This window comes from Typopeltis vanoorti, chromosome 18 (genome assembly GCF_054136105.1).
Source record: "Typopeltis vanoorti isolate ZY-2024b chromosome 18, IOZ_Tvanoo_1.0, whole genome shotgun sequence".
Lineage (NCBI taxonomy): Eukaryota > Metazoa > Arthropoda > Arachnida > Uropygi > Thelyphonidae > Typopeltis > Typopeltis vanoorti.
The window spans coordinates 92,222,290-92,244,493 of NC_143566.1; the positions used below are offsets into that span (position 1 = coordinate 92,222,290).

At 34.9% G+C, this 22,204-nt stretch overlaps 1 protein-coding gene across 4 annotated transcripts; it reads left to right on the plus strand.

The window, feature by feature from the left end:
- Positions 1 to 269: 269 nt before the first annotated feature.
- LOC150096935 (uncharacterized) lies at positions 270 to 21,043 on the plus strand. Of its 4 annotated transcripts, none has more exons than XR_016549842.1 (3): positions 270 to 830; positions 4,715 to 4,797; positions 10,660 to 21,043. XR_016549842.1 is itself a non-coding variant. In XM_090408469.1 (2 exons), the coding sequence occupies exon 1, from the start codon at positions 319 to 321 to the stop codon at positions 805 to 807; it is 489 nt and encodes a 162-aa protein (XP_090264595.1). In that variant the 5' UTR covers positions 270 to 318; the 3' UTR covers positions 808 to 830; positions 10,660 to 21,043. The 4 variants fall into 4 exon arrangements, 2 of the variants coding, with proteins under 2 accessions (XP_090264595.1, XP_090264593.1); XR_016549841.1 differs by having other exon boundaries at positions 270 to 822; XM_090408469.1 differs by lacking the exon at positions 4,715 to 4,797.
- Positions 21,044 to 22,204: the final 1,161 nt, after the last annotated feature.

The following is a 22,204-nucleotide window of genomic DNA, read 5'->3' on the forward strand; positions in this document are numbered from 1 at the left end:
ATCGAAAATGAGAAAAAAAAAGCAATTTCTGAGATCTATAGAGGTTTCACTTTATATTAGTGATTGTTGATAAACAAATTTCTGAATTTGCAACCTCAACATTACCGATCAACGACCTCGTTCTTTACGCATCGCTGCAGTCAAGGTCAAAACATCTTTCAGTTCTTCTCTTTGAATCACGTGTGCAGCACGGGTTACTATTCTGCGCAGGCGCAAAAATTCAGTAACCAAAATAAAAAGCTGCAACGCTTTGTAAACCAAACCAAACTGTCTATAGAATCGATCTTTTATTATCTGGTTAATAAGAAAATATCAGAAATGTCTTTCATGAATGCATCCAGGTATATTTGTAATATGTTTCACGAATCTCATCTTATAAATCGTTGCATGATAATGAATAAGTTTCATACGGAAGCAGCGCAGGGATATGATAACTCTCCTGATAGTAGGGATAATCATCTGGAAAGTTTTCAGGCTAGTGAGGTTGAGTTTTGCCCAACTAGAGCTCGTGAAGTTCTGCAAAATGCTGTGGCAGAAGCCGCAGTGGTCACAGGAATCGAGGATCCTTTCTTTACAGCCAACACCCCTTGGCAGATGGGAGATGTAACGGACGAGAAAAAACAATTGGAGGCCTACCGATGTACAGGATCGGTGAGTCTAAATGCTGTAATGCAGAGCAATGTTCCTGAACCGTTCTCTACCGGGGGAAAAGCACCTTCCCATCTTAATATGCCTGGTGGATCATGGGGGCAAGGATACAAATATATCGCAGGGCAGATGCAACAGGCACATCAATCCAGACAGTGATTACCATATAAAAAGGTAAACGAGTAAGTAATGATCACGATAATAATATGTTCGTTAATAGTATTAATATCAGCATCAATAAATTGGGATTGCTTAGAGACCACATATATTCTGAGCAGTGGAGAATAAAACTTATTGGCAACAATGTCTTTTGTTTTTAAAGCTGATTCGTGTAATGCGGCATCAGAGAGCTGTCCGTTAAAACTAAAAAAAAAAAAAAAAAAAAAAAAACATTGTTCGTTATTTAAAAAAATCGTGATTAAGCTATTGGAAAATTAATCAGTTGCTTGTATTTGTAATTACATTTTCCCTTTCACAAGACTGCTTAATTAATTTCAACTAGTTTGACAAGTTTAATAATCATGTAATGACTAATGACACAATCAGAGTCAATTACTTGACTCAAATTTAACTATGAGTCTACTTCAGTTTTATATCATTATTATAGACCTTATGTTACTAATGTTATTCTGGTTAATGTGTAATTTCGTTATCGAATATGATAATTTAGATTATCTTAATAATTAGAACGATCGTAGACAGTCGGTTTGAATGAATTTATGTTAATTATATGAACGTAAAACATTGTTCCATTAATCTTATATTTTTACCGAAAGAAAACCATACGGATTTTCTTCATTCTTATTATATCACTTTGTTAAAATTTTGACAATCACTAAAATATAAAATTAGAATAATAATACAATCATAAGCCTTTTTAATGCTCTTTGTGCCATATTTTTTTTTCCATGTCTTAGACCTTTTTTTGTAGTGAATTATAGTAAAGGAATTTTTTTTAAAAAAAAAACGTAAGAGATGTGCCCATTCTGATATTTTTCATCCTTGGTAAAATAAATTAAATGAAGACGAAAAAATCGCTCCTGAATTGTGTCGTTCTTAAAATGCAATAAAAAAATGCCGCACATTGCCTAATGTTTCGTATATTTTTTAACGGATTACTTACAAATAATATTTGACATTGTTAAATATAATTAACAGGAAAATTAGTAGCGCAGTTGCGTAAACATTTTTTCTCAATTACATTGGTATTAGTTGTCGTCAGTGTTGACCTTTACCTCAGATTTACTTTAAATTTGTGGGGAAAGTAAATTTCGAAATCTGAGCAAGCGCGGTTGACCCATTTTCAGATGATTTATTTTTATTTTACTATTATTTTGTGATTTTGGGTGTCAAATATAGTAGCTGTTTATACAACTTTCATATTCATTTGGTAAGTTTCTGTAAAATGCGAGTTAAAAATAATTATCGATATGAAGTAAATAACGTGAAGTAATGTTGTTATATAAATATTTCAGTTTTATTTGGAATTGTTTATAAGCCAATTTATATAATACCAAAATAGAAATCCATATAAAGGATTTTATGTGCATTTCCAATTGATAATGGTTTGCATATTAAACGTATATTTCAGACCTACATCATGCCAGATCATATCACTAGACATAAGAAAACCATTTTTTTGTAAAACATTAGTAAGAAGAAAAAAAAAGTGGTTTAACGTGTAAACAATTCTCTATCATTTGAATCTGAAACATCTCTGGAGAGAGAGAGAGAGAGAGAGAGACTGAAAGTGTTAAAATATACAGCAAGAATTGTCTGTTATTTCTAGCATAAGTTGGGATAGATTCCTATCCCAAGACAACCATTGAAAACCAAGAAAGTTATACCATATCTCAGAGGAAGTTCTGTATGGACCACTTTAAGCTTTTATACATATTTAATCTATATACTGTCTTCAAACATCACAAAAACTAACCTTGTTTCTTTTCTGTAACCATGGATAACAATCTCTGCTCTGCTCTTCATTCTACCACAGTTTTGCTAATGATGTACACTTCATTCAACAAATCATGTGCTCAGGCATTACAGGCTTCAAGATCATCTGCAACCATTGCTTTAAGCACTGATCTCCATAGCATCCTTCAGAAAGATATGGACGACCTGATCACCTTCAGTTCTGCCAAATGCAGCCTTGCCTTTTATCTCATAAATTAGATCTCAGCTCACATACCCTTACCTTCAGTAATATACAAATCACCAGAAAGGATCAGATGTCCCTCCTTGTAATGATATTTACCTCTAACCTTTGCTGGTATAAACACATCACATCAATAGCTTCCTTGGGCTTTAAAAAAACCAGGTACTTTTTCTGTGCATGATGTGGCTTTTCATCCATCTAGCTACTACTGTTATTAGCTGGGATGGGTGATATTAACTGTGTACAAATGTCAAATCTTCTCATCCTTATAATCCTATTCATGTTTGGGGTTACTTAAAAATTCTTGATTCTGTTCAGAGGAGAGTGGTTCAGCTCAGATTATCCTCTCCCATGCTCACTTCAACCTCTATCTCGCAGACAAGGCTTGAAATGCTGTGAGACAGATGTTGAAATAACTCTTCTGTGACCCTCTTCAGGGACTGCCATGGCCACTGCTCCAATAAACTGGCAACTATTTTTCTTCCACTTTCTTTTGGGTCTGTTAAAATAAGAGCAGAAGCTTCCCAATATCCCTTTTTATTACTTTATTATTACATAACACCTCCAGGGAGTCCAGTGACTCATCAAGGGAGGGTACCAACTCTACCAATCGCAACTACCTTCATCATCTACACCAATGCCATCTACTGACAACTACCACCAACAGTAGTTTCACAATCGCAAACATTCATGCCTAGCTGCATTACAGCTGCAGATACACTTAACCTGTTTTTCCTTTTCCTCTCTTATTCCATTTATCACTTTCCTCTGGAAATGTCTTTCCTTGTGAAATGTTCTCCAACAGATACAACCACCAACTCTTAAGGAAAATGTCAAGCTTCTTTCCTAGCAGTCACCTGCACCCCACATGGCACTTATATGCGATTGGTTCTTTTATGTCATGTATAGATTCATTAAAACAAAACAAAAAAAAAAAAAAAACAAACAAACTTGAAGTTATATACTGTTATTACTAGCTGCATGGCTTTAATGATACCTCATAATGCAGAAGTGAGAATCCAAGAACACAAAAGATCATATCAAATATCTTGAAGAGAAAAAAAAAATCACTGGTTTTCTTCATGTCATCTGTACTTGTCACTGTCAAACTGAACCAAACTTTATTATTATTTGACACCTCCAGGGAGTCTAAAGACTCATAGAGGAAGGGCACCTGCTCTACAACTGTCTCCACCAATGCCATCTACCACTGATCACCACCACTGGTATTTCCACAATCACAAACATCCAATAAACCACAGCTGGTTTAAGTACTACATAAAGTAAATTTAAGCATAATAAGCTTCTTATGAAAACTTATTATGAAACAATGTGAAGTATTGGCCAACAGAGCAAACCTGAATTTTTATGACTACATCCCATAACACTGCAATATGGAAAGTGTTGACTTCAGCTATCAAGAAATATGTATATATTTATTGGATTATTTGTCTGTTATGTCACTCTAATAGTACATCCTCCTGCATTAAATTAGCAGCCTCAGCTATTAACTAAATGATAAACTCTTAACTCTAGGCAAGACCATTGTTAGGGTTCATGTCACCCTTAAATTCAAGAAAATATATAAAATTCAAAACAAAAAACTTTGAGTTTTTATGGTGAAGATAAAATTTCTTGCATATTTTTGTTGTCCTGAACTTTCTGCTCTTTGCATTGCCTTAATGGGTTACAATGGCCCTCAACTTAAGACTAATCTGATGTATGATTAGAAAATAATTGCCAAACGTGTTTTCTATATATTTTTAATCATTATTTTTATTTGAAATTTTGAATTTATATTCTTTCTAAAAATACACGCCTAAAAACAGCGTTTTTTTTTTTCTTCTTGCACACGTTGCACATTCTGCCTTTGACATGGACATATGGAACGTATTTTCCTTTTTGAAGATAAGTTGACATCTAAAGATGTGCTTTGGTTTACCAATGGAGTTGTTACAATTTCTTCAATCTTAGCTCAATTCCTGGAAGAGGTAAGTGTGTATGCAGAATCTTAGGCCAAACAATTGTCAAAATCACTAGTGAAAAATTAATAACTGATCTTTGGTGTGTGCATGTAAACAAGTGGTCACAGATGTTAATCTTTCAGACAACATTGGTCATCAGGGCCGGCCAGATTAAGACCCATAGAGGCCCTAAGCACTTAAGATTTTGGTGCCCCATATATATGTAATTCAAAATATAAACAATAATAAACCATAAAATAAATTTTTATTTTTCAAAATGAAACAAAACTTATAGTAAGATGGAAAATGTTTATTTTTGTATACTTCAACTTTATTTGGATTTGAAAAGTTTTCTCTTACTTTTTTTTAATTGCAAAGTCTTTGACTAGATCCTTAAAATTAATCTTACGTAACACATCTGCTTCTATACTTAGTAGAGATAAGGCATTCAACCTGCCTCATTGCATAGTTGTTCTGATGGGATTTTTAATATACTTCAACTGAGAAAATGAACACTCAGCTGGGCAATATGTGACCATTAATGTTAAAAATATACAAAAGGCAATGTCTACATTTGAAAGGCACGCTCAATATTGTCTTCTACAATTATTTTATAAAGTTCAGCATGACTGAATCTTGTTTTTACATTTTCAGTTGCACTGAACTTATGGTGCACATGAGTGAAACTGCTGAAGCTCAGCTGAGAAATTTAGTGTTCAAGTCTTCTGGGTAAGCATCAATCAGCTTTTGACAACACTGAAAATACTTTTCAGTTTCAGTAGATGATGAAGTCACTGAAGTAGCATTATGCGGCACATCACTTAGAAAAGACAATCTCTCTGATATTTCTTTGTATATATTTCTCCTCTTCTCATCTCAGTTTCAAGTTTGTCAACAATCGTGTAAAAGGTGGTGATACGAAATTTATCTCTGCCATTCAGATATACTTCTGGAGCTTCTCCGTCATTGGGTACCTTCTTTCTGATACGTTTGCGAGTTTGAGCTGCCTTGTAATCAACATCTGGTAGCACTTCCTTTGTAGCTGCTTCATATCTTTCAAATTCATTTCATGAAGTGCACAATTGGTCAGCTAATGATCCATACAGATCTGCACATGTTTTTAAGTTGACATTCTCATTCTGTAGAACTTGGCTTACTGTATGAAAATTTTGCAAAATCTCATCCCAAAAATTCAACATAAAAATGAATTCTAGCTCTTGCATCTTATTTCCAATATTATCTGCTTCTCTTCTAGTGTCTCCCTTTTGTGACTGGTCTTCAGCTATACAGTCTAACGCTTCTAAAATTTGAAGGAAAGATTTCAAAATTGCTGCTGTTGCCATAGCATGTGCCTCCCATCTGGTATCAGAGAGGGATTTTAAGACATTTTCATTTCCAATACAACCTTTAAGAATTGCCCACCAGCTGGTTGAGGCTTAAAAAAAAGGTATAGAGCAACTGCACTGTAGAGAAGAAATTAACCGTCTCTTGACAGCAGTCAACAGCACTTCGGCCTATCGAATTTAGTGAATGAGCTGCACAAGGCACATATATGTTATAAGGGGATGCAGCAAAATTTTTTGCTGCATCCCCTTATAACACCCAGACATCTTAGCAGCATTGTCATAAGACTGACCCCTACATTTTGAAAAGTTTAGCTGACAAACTTGACATAAGTACTGCAACACCTGATTTGCCATTTCCTCACTGGTATGGCTTTTCATTTCTAGAAAGGTTAAAAGGCGTTCAATAGGCTGTCCATCTTTTAAGTACAACACTTAACTGGTTGATATGTGACAGATCTGGTGTTGAATCAACTGACAAACTAAAATAACCAGACTATTTTACTTCATCAACAATAAGCATGTGGACTTTTTGAGCCATCAGTTGAATGAGTTTCTCACAGGTGGCTTTGGACAGATAAGGATTTCCTTTTGCCACAATTTCCATATTTCGCAATATGACCTGCTAAAAATTGATCAAACTGACTTATGAGCTCAAGCAGTCCTAAACAGTTCCCATTTTGCAATGATCCAAATCTTTCTTCTGTTCCTCGAAAAGCCAAGCCACGTTCAGCTGAAGTACGAATAACAGCTATGACATGCCTCAGGACATGTTCCTAGTAAACACACTCTTCCTGAATTTGTTTTTCCAACTGTTGTCCCAACCCTACACCTTGTCTGCGAGTTAAGTATGTTAGCATAGAGTCTCGGTGAGTAGTGCTTTTTTTATGTTGATCAATTACAATAGTATTTTGCCAGTCACTGAACCCTTCTCTTGTAACAAAATGTGAGAAATTTTTAGGAGCAAACAGTTTACAAACAAAACAATAAACTGATCCTGTTGATGGTGAATACAATAACCACTCTCTCTTGTATTCCTCACCATTGGCTTTTGTCCCAACAAAAAGTTTCTGCAAACAGTATCTTACTGGTTTGCCACTACTGAAATGTCAGTAAGACTTGTCAAATGGCCCATTGTGGTGTTTACAGTCACTGGGTCCACAAGCAGTCCAGTAAGCCACGTCATCAGCAGAGAATTCAAGCCACAACCCTGGATCTTTTGCTATATTTACTTCATCTTGTGCAGACTGAATCATTTCACCACGGCTCACTAAACTTTCATTTTCAGCAATTATTTCAACTTCAGAATGTTTTGTAAAGCAACTTGCATCAACATTTGCAGTAGAGATATCAAGAGAATTTACAGACAAAGTGAAGTCAGTAGTGAGACATGTGCTAGATGAACCTGCTTGTGACACCTTGATGATTCTAACATCATCATATTTTGATTTTGAAGCGATCAAAGTGGTATTTGTGTCCACTTCTGATGACGGAGATTGGCTCTGATCAGGAATTGGTATATAATGGTGTGGAACTTGTGTGAAGAAATCAGTCAGCTTTGCAGTCTTGGAATCTAATTCCAAAGTCTCCTCTCGTTTCTTTTTTGATAGTTTTTGCTTTTGTGCACCACTTAACTGAACCCGTTTCATCTTGGTTCTTGGGATCTGTTAAATACAGAAATAAAAAGATTATTTAGTTGAATATTAGGTGGCAATCAACACAGTTACACATATTACAGGCAAAATCATACGAACAATTTAATTTTTGGCTTACAGCTGAATCTTGCACTTTAATTGATTCTTATTTTACCAGAGTCTCACTTCTGCGACAGCTAGACCTTTTACCGGAGGCGCGTTTCTGACACGACCATGTCATTTGTTTTATATTTGCTTCTGGAGCCTTTTTTAAGACATAATTTATTAAAACAAGACCTAAAACAGACAGGAAAATAAAATGGTTATGTTAATTATACAAAATTACCACATTTGACGCAATGGTAGTGCCAGAAAGTGTCGTGAGCGATAATACGGTGTAAACGAACATGCACGTGGTTAGTTTTATTAGGCCTTCTATACGTCATTATTTATTGAGACAAAGTAGGTAACAGTAAGAAAAGATAAAAACAATGAAAAACTAATTAAAAGTTAATTTCAATTAAATTCGTCATGTAACTAAAACAGAAATTCTCTGGTGCCCCCTTTTCCATGATGCCCTAAGCACGTGCTTATTTTGGTTAATCCAGCCCTGTTGGTCATAGATCTCTGATCATGAGTAGCAGTTTTTTTGGTTATTAGATCTGCTCAGCATTGCTAATTTTAGAGGATTTGATGGACCTATAGATATGTAAGTAATAAGTTACATTACTTGCTCACAGTAGTAATTTCATTTCAAACTCTACATTCAGATTCTCATTTAACACTTGGATAACCAAATTTGATGTAAGCCACAAACAAATATGGTGAATCATCTTGAATGTCATGCTGGCTGAAGCATTATCTGATTAAACAGGATCTTATTTACTAATAAATGTAGAGCAGGCTATCTGGACCAGGTGAAAAATGAATAAAATAAATATATATATCTTAGTTCCCCCCCCCCCCATTGTAGTAATTACTGTAAATTTACAACCTTTTGTGGGTTTGGAATCGCATAAATTTTTTTTTAGAAATTGCAGTTTTTTTTATTTATTTTGAATATAGTAATCTGCATTGGATTGCAGATGGTGGGTGTAATAAAGTGTTTCATGATAAGGAATTGTTTTCCCATTTAAAAAAAAAAAAAAAACCGTGTTTCTCAGTAAATGAATGCAAGCCATTTTCTGTATATTGACATTGTGTGTGTGTGTACACAACCTCAATATATGGAGGTTGTTCAGAGTTTGCTGATACAAGACAGAATTTCACTCAACACTGATAATTTATATTTTAACTGCCCCATTTATGTAATACTTGGCAAGCTTCTTGAACTGTGAATTTTATAAACTTCATCTCTAGCAAAACAACTCTTATAGAATAGTAACCAAAAATATTACTTGTAATTGCTTATCACAACTTACTTTTTCTTTAAAATATCTAAAAATTATACTGATTGGGGAAGTTCAATGATTTAGTATTAAAGTAATATAATGTTTAAAGTGAGTTGTATAAGAGCTTAGTGAATATAGTAGTGAAAGGTAGTTTTTTGTTTTTACATATTTGAAGAAGTGGAATGCATTGCTAGTGAGTAATTCAATGCATAGATACTTTCTTTATTCACAGTAGGATGCAAATAGGTTATTGGACATAGAGTAAGAATGACAGGTACACTCCATTCCTCTTCTTTGTTCAAGAAACCTTGCAGTGCTCAAATGATTTCAAGCCTCATGTATTCAATACTTTAATAATCTCCTTACCATTCTGAAGTGATGAATATTACTAGTGAATTTCAGTGCTATCAAAACATAATTCTGTTCTGCTTTTATGAAAGCGTGATCTTGCTTCATTCCTTTTTACTTTTTTAGTTGTTCTGATTGCTGGTCAAGATCATTTTCCTCTTATTAGGTTCACTTTCATATCTGGCCTATACATAAACACATCATCACATGTAACCTTCTTAGCTCAAAGCACATTCTCTCCTGAACAGCTTCTAACACTTCATATATTATTATTATTATTCCTGATACCTCCAAGGAGTCCGAAGACTCATCGCGGGAGGACATCTTCAACTGTCTCTACACCTTACCTCTACTACGAATCAACGCCATCTACCGCCCACCTCCAACACCACCACAACTAGTAATTTTTGTCTGTAAATTGCGTGTGTTCTGAAGGGCCGATTTGTATGTATGCGGGATGAAAAACCAGAGTTTCCAGGAGAAAAAACCCTGCTACCTCCGTATGAGATCGGCTAACTCACCATCGATTGAAATCGACCAGATAAAGATTCTTCCCATCGCGACGAGAATCGAACTTAGGCCTATTCCAATCGAAGGGCGCAATGTACCGTCGTTCTTCCAATTGCGCTACGGAGGCGCTATCCCAAATACACCTGACCTACTGTTCTTACCTTTGGGTGGTGCACCCAAAACCTTCTTAAAAATGCTCAGTTGTATCCAGAAGGCATTCTCTCTTAGACATGTAATTTATTTTAGCAGCCCTCGTTGCTCTGCTTCTTTACAAGGCCTTGATGTGATTTGGACTATCTCGGACCTTGGTTCTGACGGGATGAGGAAACATGGAGAGGTAGATAAAAATGTTTGGCTAAGTTATTGAATTCTAGAATATTACTTACTGTTGGAGATTCAGAGAATGTAGACTATATATAAACTGATGAATTATTTTTTGATATCAGTCCTATAATAGATAGGCTGAACCAATAGCATATTAATATAATATGTTGGCAAAATGGGTAGAGAAAAAGAGATTGTTCCTGAAAGTTTGAGTAAGAATGTTGTAAAAAAATTTCTTGAGTGATTGAAATTGATTTGACGAGTAGGAGTGATGAATGCATATCTTGCCTTGAATGTATCAGCATATTTATAATTAAATTTTTTTTTCAATTTTCACAGGAGATTAGATGGTGTGCTGTTTTCCACATCCCACCAAGATTACCAGTTTTTCAGAATGCTAGTAAAACAGTATATTTAACTGTAATTACTAGTTTGACATCTTAAAAATATTTATACATTTTTGTATTTATTTTATGAATATAAACCAGTATTATCAGTGATTAGAAATACCCAGTGATTAGATCTTCCGCTCCTAATTTAATGCTGATTTCACAAATTTGTTATAGCATAGTCGGTGTTTCGTTAAATGTATTTTGATGGAATGTTAATATCTTTCATACTTTATTGTACATTTATTTAAACTTTTATCACTGTTTTTATTGTTTGTTTTTATCTAAAGAGAAATTTTAAAGAAAATGAATATGAACTGTATGAATCATAGTGTAGTTTTGTTGGTTAACTAGGTGGTGTCATTATATTATTAGTGCTGTTGTACTAATGACCTGATATAATTACTTTGTATAAAGCTGTAATGCTTAAATATGTAACTTAATCTACTGGAACCAAATTTTTCATGTTCCATATTCTTAATGTTATCACAAATTAAAGTGTTTTTTATATTTATAAGGTATAATGGCTCAAAACTGTAAAACCAGTTAAATTTGATCACACATTGATAATTACCTTTATTATAATCTCTGCTGTATGCTCATTACTAGGACACCATGGTTTAGTGTAAATTAGTATGTGCACTGCCTGTGCAACTTCTTAAAACAGCACTTCCACTAATTTACACACACACACACACACACACACACACACACACACACACACACACACACACACGTGCGAGGGGGGGTCTAGAAAGAACATACGAGGATATGAGAACATAAGTTACTTTCATAACTCTCCTACTAGTATGTTCTTTCTTGTGGCTATATCAGTTGCTTTAATATCATTTTTGTTATAGGTGTTTATCAAAACTTTCCAGACCCCCCCCCCTTTTGTATATACAAAAACATGTCCAAGGTCCATTCTGATCCTATTTTTATGTTATCCATTTGTACTTATCTAGTACATTTCATAAACATTATCTGCCCTGCTGAACTTATCAAACTGAAACAGGATGATCGTTGAGGTGGTTATTTTCTTAGTGAACATTTTTTGTATTGCTTTTATAAATATCTTGTCAAAACCAATACAATGTATTCTGTGAATAGACTTTGTAGAAAGAAAAACATTTTTGGTTGTTTCCAAGACTTCCTGACAAGCATTGCTTTGGAATATGCAAGAAAATTCCTCACACTGTACAGACATCACTTAATGGGAACATAATGGTGACAGACATCGAAACTGTTGTCAGGTATGGTTTTAAGAACATACTTCAATGCAAAATCCTTCAGATGATAATAATGCCATTACTGATCAAAGATTGGTGGTTATATGAAATGAATCACCTGTGATCATTGAATAAATTTAAGGTGAAATATGATACTTTGTCATTGTAATGATGGTGCGAAATAGGTTGGGAGAAGATTCATTCCACTTATGAGTACTTTTTTTTTTTTTCTTCTCCCTCTTAGTTTGTTATTTAATGTTATAACATACTGCATATACTGAAAAATCTCTTCCACAGAATTACATTGTTCTAAAATAATTACACTGCTTTCAACACTTAAGGATTTTGTAGCTGAAACATGTAATGAAGAAAATGAATGAGCCAATCTCTTAAATGTTCACCATTTTGAATTTATCAATGGATGAAACTAAGAATTTTAGTTGATGGTGGATATGAAGTTTAGTTTTGTTGGACATGTGGCCAGAGTAGCTCATGTTCTTCAGTAATCATATGCTGATGAACAGAAATAAGGAAAGTTATCATGCCTCTTTTTATAAGGCTTAGATTTCTTTTAATTTTTTTCCCACATGGATGTAAGTCATGTGAAATGGTACATTTCTGTAGTATATTATTAAACCAGGCTAGGGATTAATTTTTTTGTGTGTTTATTTTTTACATAATCCAAAAATCCTGCTCTCGAATGAAACATAACTTTTTCAAGCCACTTCAGGCTTCCAGTAAAGGATGACTCTCTTCCCATCTAAAGACCATTGCAAACATCCATGCTTATGGCAAGATTCGAACCTGCAGCTGTTGGGTGGAGAGTGTATATACAACCACTTAACCAAGCAGGCATAGTATATTTGGATTACTATGCATGGATCTAGACAGCTGGATTTTTTAGGAAGGGATGAAGAGGATTCAAAGGTAGATAGATGGAAAGGAGGGAACATGAGTTAAGTGACTTGTGTTAAATGTATTAAACCTATAAAACCCTTTTTTTAATAACTTGAGGCAGAGCATTTCAATATCTGACTAGACAGGAGAGAATAAGAAGTCATCCTGGAAGTTGGGTAAGAGTGTGGTTAGCAGATATGTCAGGACACTCACTCTAACCCATTCACCATTTGGAGAGTGGTGACTGGATTTGCCAGTCCTATGAAATGTTTGTGTAGGCCTCCCATAATGAGTCTTTGGATTCCATGGAGATGCTTTTGCTGCAATAAAAATTGTTATTCAGTCATATTACAACTGTATTATTTTAGCATGCAGTGGCAATGCAGATTCCTTTAAAATCAGATGCATTAGATTTGTCCTTAATGACTAATCAAAGACTTTTTTTTGCAACAATGGACTGGATTAAATAGCTTTACAAATGATTTTATTAAAATGCTCAGTTTCACATAGTTAGGTGGCTTGAGTCTACTGTTATTGAAGATGGAAGTGGTGGGAAAACATGTTTTGTTTCTAGAGCAGAGTTATGATACTTTCTAATTTTCAGCCCATATATAATTTTTTTTTTTTCAATATCATTTTTTGTGGCCCATCATATATGACTTGTACACAATCTACCAATAATTGTCCAGGCACTTTAGCAATTTTCAATTGCTACCAGCAGATAAACCCTGATATCGGGTATGTTTTGGCTTTCATCACCTCCTGCATCCTTTTGAGGAAGGCTTTCCACCAATTTGTGGCCAACATCAGGTGAAATTGTCATACTATTCGATAACAGTTGCAGTTTTGTGGTGGGGCAGTGTCGTCTTGATAGTAACATGGGTCTGTTCCATAAAAACTCAGTGTAGGCAGCACCTGATTATCCAGAATATCAAGTTACTGGGCTACCTTCATGGAACCACAGACAACAACCAGTGGTTCCACTCCTAACCAGCTGAATGCACTCTACACCATTACTCCTCCACCACCACCAAACTTTACTGTGGGTACAACACATTGTGATAACAAGTGTTCACCAGGCTGCCTCCACACCCATACCATGACGTCAGGCTGGAAACAAGTGAATTTTCATTCGTTGCTCAAGAGTACCCTTTCTTTACTGGTCAATTGTCCAGTTCACATGCTCTTTGCACCTCAGACGGGCCCCTTGTTCGTTGTTGTGATGTTTGACTGCTCTTCCATGGAAACCCAGTAAATGGATTTTACAGTATTAGTGCTCAACATAGTGTTACTGGTGCTGTGGAACTAATCAAGGATTGTGCTGATTGTAGCTGGTTTTTGCATGCCACCCATTTTAACACCCTCCTGTCCCTGTTAGTCATTTTCGGCAGCCGCTCTGGGTTCTTTTCCAAAACTAGTGTTACCAGAATGTCTCCATTTGTTGATCACATCACCAACTGTTGATTTTGGATGCTTCAGTTGAGCGGCAATGGCACGTAGTAACATGCCACCAATGTGACAGCTCACAATGATCTCTCTCTCTCTCTCTCTCTCTCGAAGTCACTGAGTTCATGTCGTGTTGTCATACTACCTGTATTCAACTGCTACAATGAAATACCGCTTCCTACTATCTGTACAGTGGTTTTTATGCTATTAACGAACCTGAAATGTTTCATAACTTCAAATAACAGGGGTATCTGGACAATTATTGGTAGATTGTGTGTGTAGTTTGTTGAAATAGAAATATCTGGTATTTGATATCATTTAAACAATTGAAACTAAGCATATATATACATATAATTAATAGATAGTGAGCATGTTTTACAGTTTTCTGAATACAAATTAAAAACACTGAGCACTCATTTACACAACTTTAAACCCTAACATAGGTAACTTTTTTTTATAACACAAATATTTTATTTTCATTATTTTCCTGATGCACCTCTAACAGGAATTAATTTTATTTTTATATGTTGGCTATGTAGAAGTGACTTTTTTTCGGCCAGCTTCAGTTATCTGTTCAATAGTTTAACTCCATCCATTCCTAGTACTATAATTCAGGGACGTCCCTGTGAATGTAAACTATTCTGTGGTAATGCGGCAGATTGGCATCCACAAAAAAGAGTACAAAGATGATTACATATTAATGAATTGGTGGTAAAAAATAGTCTTGCAGACCATGTACAGCACTGGTTTCATATAATCAAATAAAAAATTATCAGTGCCCTAATAAGGAAGTTTGCTCTAAAAATATTATTGCATGACACCTCCATGGACTCATCTTGGGGAGAGGGGTGCATCTTGCTCCACTATACACCTTGCTGTTTCCCCTACTTATCCTTGAAATATTAATACTACTCAATAACACACAGTGCTATCTGCTGCCAGTATTGCCAATTTACAGAATTTTTTATCTGTAAATTGTGTTTTAAATATATTAGATCTCTGGAATATTAAGTATGAAGACAAATTAGGGAAATGTCAACTACAGAGTTGACTTGTGAATTAGGAGTGGTATGATTGGGATATAAATATGATTGGTTTGTGTCAAAATTATCCTTTATAGAGCAGAGGTAGTAAGGAGTGAAACAAGACTGTGCCTGGAAGTGGTATATGGAGATATCAGGAGCAGGATTTTAGTTGGAGAAAATCAAGGGAACAATTAATATTAAAGACAGTTAATATAACTGATAATGAAGACTTCTCACAATAAATGCAGACACTATGTGTAGGTCAGGTCTGTTGATTAGTAACAAAATATGAGGACTCTGCTAATGCCATCTAAAATGACCCACACCTTACCAAGTTTAGTTTTTTAAATTAAAAACACTATCAAAGATTTGTTTGGGGGGGGGGGTGATGAAATGCAAAACCTAGTTGCCCTTGACTGCTGCTTAAAAAAAAAACAATGTGCAAACAGTACTTTTAAGACTATGGTTTTGGTGAGCTTATTCAAGTGTGTTGAGGGTAGCAGTGATTTACATCCTCTAAATGCTTTAGTGACAGAGGCTAAGTTAATTAAAATCAATTTATCTTTATTTATATTTCATAAACATTAAACAATTATTAAGAATGTCTAGCCATCACAAAATTTTAATTCATTCAACATAAAATATAATCTTCACTGTTGCACAATTTACAGGAAATACTTAAGTGGAAGAGAACTGTGGGTGAATAAAATGCATTACAAGAATGTGCATTGTCAATTAGTTTGAAATATGGTAATATTTCAAAATATGATATATTTTGATGGTCATCCATAATGGGTAAATTCTTGAATTTCTGGTAATAAATCTTTTGTGATAATTGACACAGTTAACAATTTATCAGTTCAGAAAAAAGCTACTTAGACAGGTCACATTTTTTTTTAATTACTTCAGGTCAGCTACAACATGATTTTTAGTACATATGTTGTTGATTTTAGAAAGATTAAGATATGAGAAGCTTAGATTAATTGCAGCATTTAAAAAAAATAAAAAATCAGTATTCTATTTAAATTCCCATCCTGTGATGATAATTAAATAGAACATTATTTTTAAAAAAATAAATTGACTCTTGTTACCATTAAAAGATGTGGGCAGCAATTCTGGTTCTGGAGAGTGCTAGACTTCCAGAAGCCATTATAGGCTTGATTCTAGTCATTGACCAGAGAAACGTTTTAACCTACGCCTTTTTTTTTTTTTTTCCTCCGGCTCATTCCTATTAGGTAAGCCATAAATTCTAGGAGGTCTTGCATGGTATGTCTTAAGTTTTTTGATTGTTTCTTCATCTAAGGAGGAAGTTTCATTAAGTAGCTTATTTAATTTTCTGAGTTGACGATTCGTAGGATTCCCATACCTTACGTTAAAGGCATCTCAGAACGTCTTTCTAAAATTATGAAGAAATACAATTTTGCCACTACTTACAAACCTATCAACCAAATTTACAACTTATTACCTTCTCCTAAGGACAAATTCTCACCCTTGATGTTACCTGGTGTTTGAGATTCCATGCTCATGCAAATTATCTTACTTTGGACAGACATGTAGGTCTGTTCAGAAATGCATCTCGGAACATCAAGACCACATTCGTCTTCTTAAACCGCAGAAATCTGGCCTCTCTCAACACGGAATTGAAAATCCAAACCATAGGATCCATTGGGAAAAGACTAAACTTTTACATAGATCTTTATTTAAACATGAACGTTTATACAAAGAAAGTTCTGAAGCCCTACTAGACAGACCAAACCTAAACCGCAACGCCGTTCTTACTATTCCTAAAGTATGGGAAATTATCATACAAAACTGTGTTAAATAATTAAGTTTTTTTTTTTTTTATTATTATTATTTTTTTTTATTTATATATACTACTTTAGCATGATTCTATTGTAATCATGCGCCCTAACTGTATGTTGTTCCTAATTTTTGTTTAAATACTGTACTGATGATGTCCTAAGATACTTAGGATGAAATATTTACAATTAAATAATTTTCACTGTGGTTTATACGTGTGTTTCTTCTAACCTTAAAACAGCACAGTCTATTATGCCACTCCTTGAACTCATCCAATATTTGCACATTCATTATGTTCTCAGACAATGCATTCCATGCATCTGTTACTCTCTATATATAATATCTCTATCTATAAACTATAATATTATAGTTTATAGATATCTATAAAAGGTTGCTTCTTACTTATTACTTCATTTTGCACTTTCCAGAGATAGCCTCTTGTCCTTCCTCCTCTGACATATGAAAAATCTACCTAATGTCGATCTGGTAAATACCTTTCAACGGCTTGAAATATCTCTATTTTCTTCTCCCTTTTCTCCTATCTACCAAACTCTGTAGTTTGGATGCCTTCAGTATTTTCTCACGGTTGATTTCTGCTTCTCTCTAAGGTTATTTCATCCCTATCAAATCCAGCTGACCGGATCTGAGAACAGTAGATGTAGTCTGATCAGAGCTTTATGCACTAGAACCATGCACCTTCTTGTTTCTTCTGGTCAACATCCTCCTCAGTATTGCAACAGTTCCCTAGGTAGTAAGCATGATCTTTGCAATGTCTTCTGAACCTCAAATTTCTCTCTACAATTAACCTCAAGATCCCTTGTTTCCTCCACTTCTTCTGGTATATCATGAATTAATGATTGAAATCTTATGTGAGACATAAGAAATATAAGGTGAGTGAACCATTTGATATTGAAATATCAGGGTTATTCTTCTTGGACACTGTTTTTTTTTTTCTTCCCCAGCCACAAAATTGACATTTGCTTGAGAGAGTGTGTGTGCGTGCACACATTGGCAAATGTGTCTGCCATATGAAAATTAAGTTGACAGCTGTTTGATTTGTTGTTAACTCACCATTGGGCCTAACATAACAAAAGACGATAGGATGGATTGAAGGACAGTGCAGTTTATTAAATCCTTCAGTGCAGAATGATATACAACAATTAGCTCAGCTTATAAGAAAGGGGTAGTGCAAGAATGCTGCTAATGTACAAACTGTGCTACCATAAAAAATGAACTGACCGCTTTGGTTAATTACTGTAATGGTATAGGGACTATAATGATTGCAGTGGTATAATGGACTGTGATGGTATAATTATTATTATTACAGGCAACTCCAGGGAGTCCTTAGACTCATCGAGGGAGGCCCTAAACATCATGTCCACACAACTATACGACAGTCTCACAGTATCTATCATACCTTGCCTTGAACTCGCTCACCGTCATAGCACCCACAACAGACTCTAGCAGCTTATTCCACACATTTACCACTCTAAAAGTAAAGAACCCAGCTCTAACACCCCTGCTAACCCATTCTTGCCCAGCTTCCATAGGTGTCCCCTAGTTCTCCCACCACCAGTACTGATCTCAAAAATATCCTCTGAATCAATACTATAGAAACCCTTTAGCAATTTGAATGTCTCAATCATATCTCCCTGCCTCTGCCTATCAACCAATTTCTGCAACCCACAAATCTTCAAACTGTTCTCATATGGTTCATTCCATAGACCCGCTATCATCTTAGTCACTCGCCTCTGGATCCTCTCCACCTCCTCCCCATCAAGAAGTAACCTAGGTGACCAAATCTGGGCACAGTAGTAGAGATGAGGTCTTATCAAGGCTCAGTACAGAGGTACAATAACTTGCTTGTCTCTGCTCGTCAAGGTATTTTTCAACAACCAAGTGAGTTGATGAGCTGATTTAGCTACTTTTGCAATTTGCCCTCTGAACTTCATCTCCCTATCCACCAACACTCCCAAGTCCCGGACCTCATCAATCTCCTGGAGTACAGTTCCACCAATGTGGTATACTGCTGCTAATCTTTTCACCCCAAATAACCTTAATATGCATAACCTTACATTTTGTCACATTAAATTGACATCCATTCTCCTTAGCCCAGAACTCCAATCTATCCAAGTTGTCCTGCAAGATTTTGACATCTTCTGCATTCACTATCGCCCTACCCAACTTTGCATCATCAGCAAACAAATGAACTGTTTCTCTTAGATCCTTCCCTATATCGTTAATGAACAAATTAAACAGCAGTGGTCCAAGAACAGAACCCTGCGGCACACCACTAGTCACAGGCCGTCTTTTGGACTCTAGTCTTGAATAAACTACTCTTTGATATCTCTCCATCAACCACCCACCTATCCATCTCACCAACCCTATATCCATTCCCGTATGTTGTAGTTTATGAATTAGAATTCCATGTGGTATCCTGTCAAACGCCTTTGCCAGGTCCAGCAGTATCACTGTAAACCCATTACCCTTATCCAGTTCAGCCATCACCTTGTTATAAAACTTGAGCAAGTTACTGAGGCATGATCTACCCTTCACAAAGCCATGCTGTCCCCCGTACAGTATCTAATTTTCATCAATCCATTCCTGTATTTTTCCCTTGACTACTTTCTCCAAGACCTTGACAACAACTCCTGATATGCTGATCAGTCAGTAATTTGCAACCGTAGTTTTGGATCCTCCTTTATGCAGTGGAACTATTTTCCCCTCTTTCCACACCTTCGGAACTAAACCAGACTCGATACTCAGATTAAACAACGTGGTCAAGGTCACTGATAATTCTTTAGCCGCTTCACGCAAGACCCGTGCCAGTATACCATCCAATCCCACAGATGTATTCACATTAAGGTTCTGTAATAGACTATTCACCTCCACTTCATTCATCACAATTCCCATATAAAATAATGGTTCCTTCATTTTTTCAATATCACCACCTGGATGACATACTTTTGCAAAGTGCTCGCTCAGTAACTCCACTATATCGGCTGATTCAGTGACCTCCTTAAATAATGATATTTCAGTTTGTGAATATGGGAATAAGTATTCATAACATCCACAGTTAAATTCATTTTGAGATTAAAACTTTTTTTGGGGGGGGGGGGGAGCAAAGAGTGGGAGAATTTTATTCAACATATTATGCTGTGCAACATTTGCATATTGTATTGCATGGCATAATATTTTCCTATTTTAACAATTTTACTAAGCACTTTGCCAATCCCTTCAAAATTATTATACCTTTTGGCCGTGCAGAATTTGGTTATAAAATGTATAGCATTTAAAGATAGAAAAGAATCTCAGGGGATTCCAATAGTAAAAATATGCCTGTAATAAATCAGGACCAAATTTGGTCTTGTTATTGGATCAGATGTTTTAATAATTTGCATTGGAAATTAATCTTCATATTAGGGGGGGGGGGTTGAAAAAAAATAACCATAAAAGATCAGTAAGTCCAGTAATGTGTTGTCTCAGCACTGCTTAGTCTCACATATGTCTAGAACAAACATATGATTATGATTTCAGCATTGTGAGTAGATTAAGCAATGTTTTCTAATAGCTTTCTCTGAATATTTATACAATTTTATATACATATATATGTATAAAATTGACTTTTTTTTAATACTACTTGAATTCGAAAAATTGTATGCTATTTTTAAGAAATCCATTTTTACTCATCCTAAAAAAGCTTTTGTAGTCATGTTATATTCAAAGTACATATGTATTCGTTTTATATCAGTGATACTGTAAATTGTTGTAATTTATTATAGTATTTTCTGTATACACTTATAACTGTAGATAACTTTTCCATTCCTCACTCTCTTTGAAGGTATTTGGAAAACTTGATTTTTCTCATACATATTGTTATTGAGAGGTGAGGACTAACTTATGTAATTTTATTTCAGTCAATAAATGATTTATATTATTTTCTTGTTTTTATACAATCAGAAAAAAAAACATAGTAATTTTTGGATATGAAATTCATTTTTTCCCCCACCTCATCCTCCTAATAATCTGAAGATTCAAAGGAGAATTTTGTGACATTTGCTACATTGTAGTGTGTGTGTGTGTGTTAATAAATTAATTATTAATAAATTAGAAAAGAAAATGCTTAGATAACCAAAACACATACAATAAAAACTAGATATTTACATAACATGATATAAATCTAAACAAAGTGAACAGGTTCTCCTATAACCACATAAAAACAATGGGATCCCTTTCAGAGTTGTGATCTCCATATAAAACTATTACTCAAGTTATTCATAATAGAGTGGATCATGAACCATATTATGTGACACCTCCAGGGAGTCCAAAGACTCATCGAGGGAGAGTGTACCAACAGCATCGAATGATTGAACCCGTCCAACTACTAACCACGCTCAAACTTGCTTAACTTTTTTGCGTGAGCCATTAGTAGCAGAGGCTCTACCAATCGACCAATATTGTGTATGGTTTACATATTATATACCCTGAATCCCAGGTGATCTCTCACAATTGTACCCTGGGATGCAGGGTATATAATACATGAATGATCTATGTATTAATTATCTGTCAAGTACATTCATTTGATGAATAATTCTCAGAGAAACACAAAAACAAAATATTCTGAAAAGAATATAATCTCAGAGATCAACTACTATGACAAATACAAACAGCAATTTTGTAATTGCCAAGTTGTCTAATAAATTTGAATTATTTTGCAAGTTTGTACATAAGTAAGATTCATGAAGTCTGATGCCTAAATGATTTAATACAGGAATTAGAATTTTATATGAAATCCATTGACTTGTGAATGCAGTTATACTGTAACTGAGCTGTTAAATAATCTGAAAGTAAAAATATTTCCAGTAGGCAGGACAATAGTCACACACTAGGCAATGAAATTCATCTGCTACCTAAAAACAAGCATCCATAACCACTGTGGGATTCTAACATGTGAACTCTTGGGCAAAGAACCAGTTTAGCACATATTTGATACAAATTAAAACATCACACAGCTTATTTTAATTTATATCAAATAAATTAAATTTGTGGGTTTGAATCCTTTCGTGGGCAGTGATGTTTGTGATAGTCTTTAGGTGAG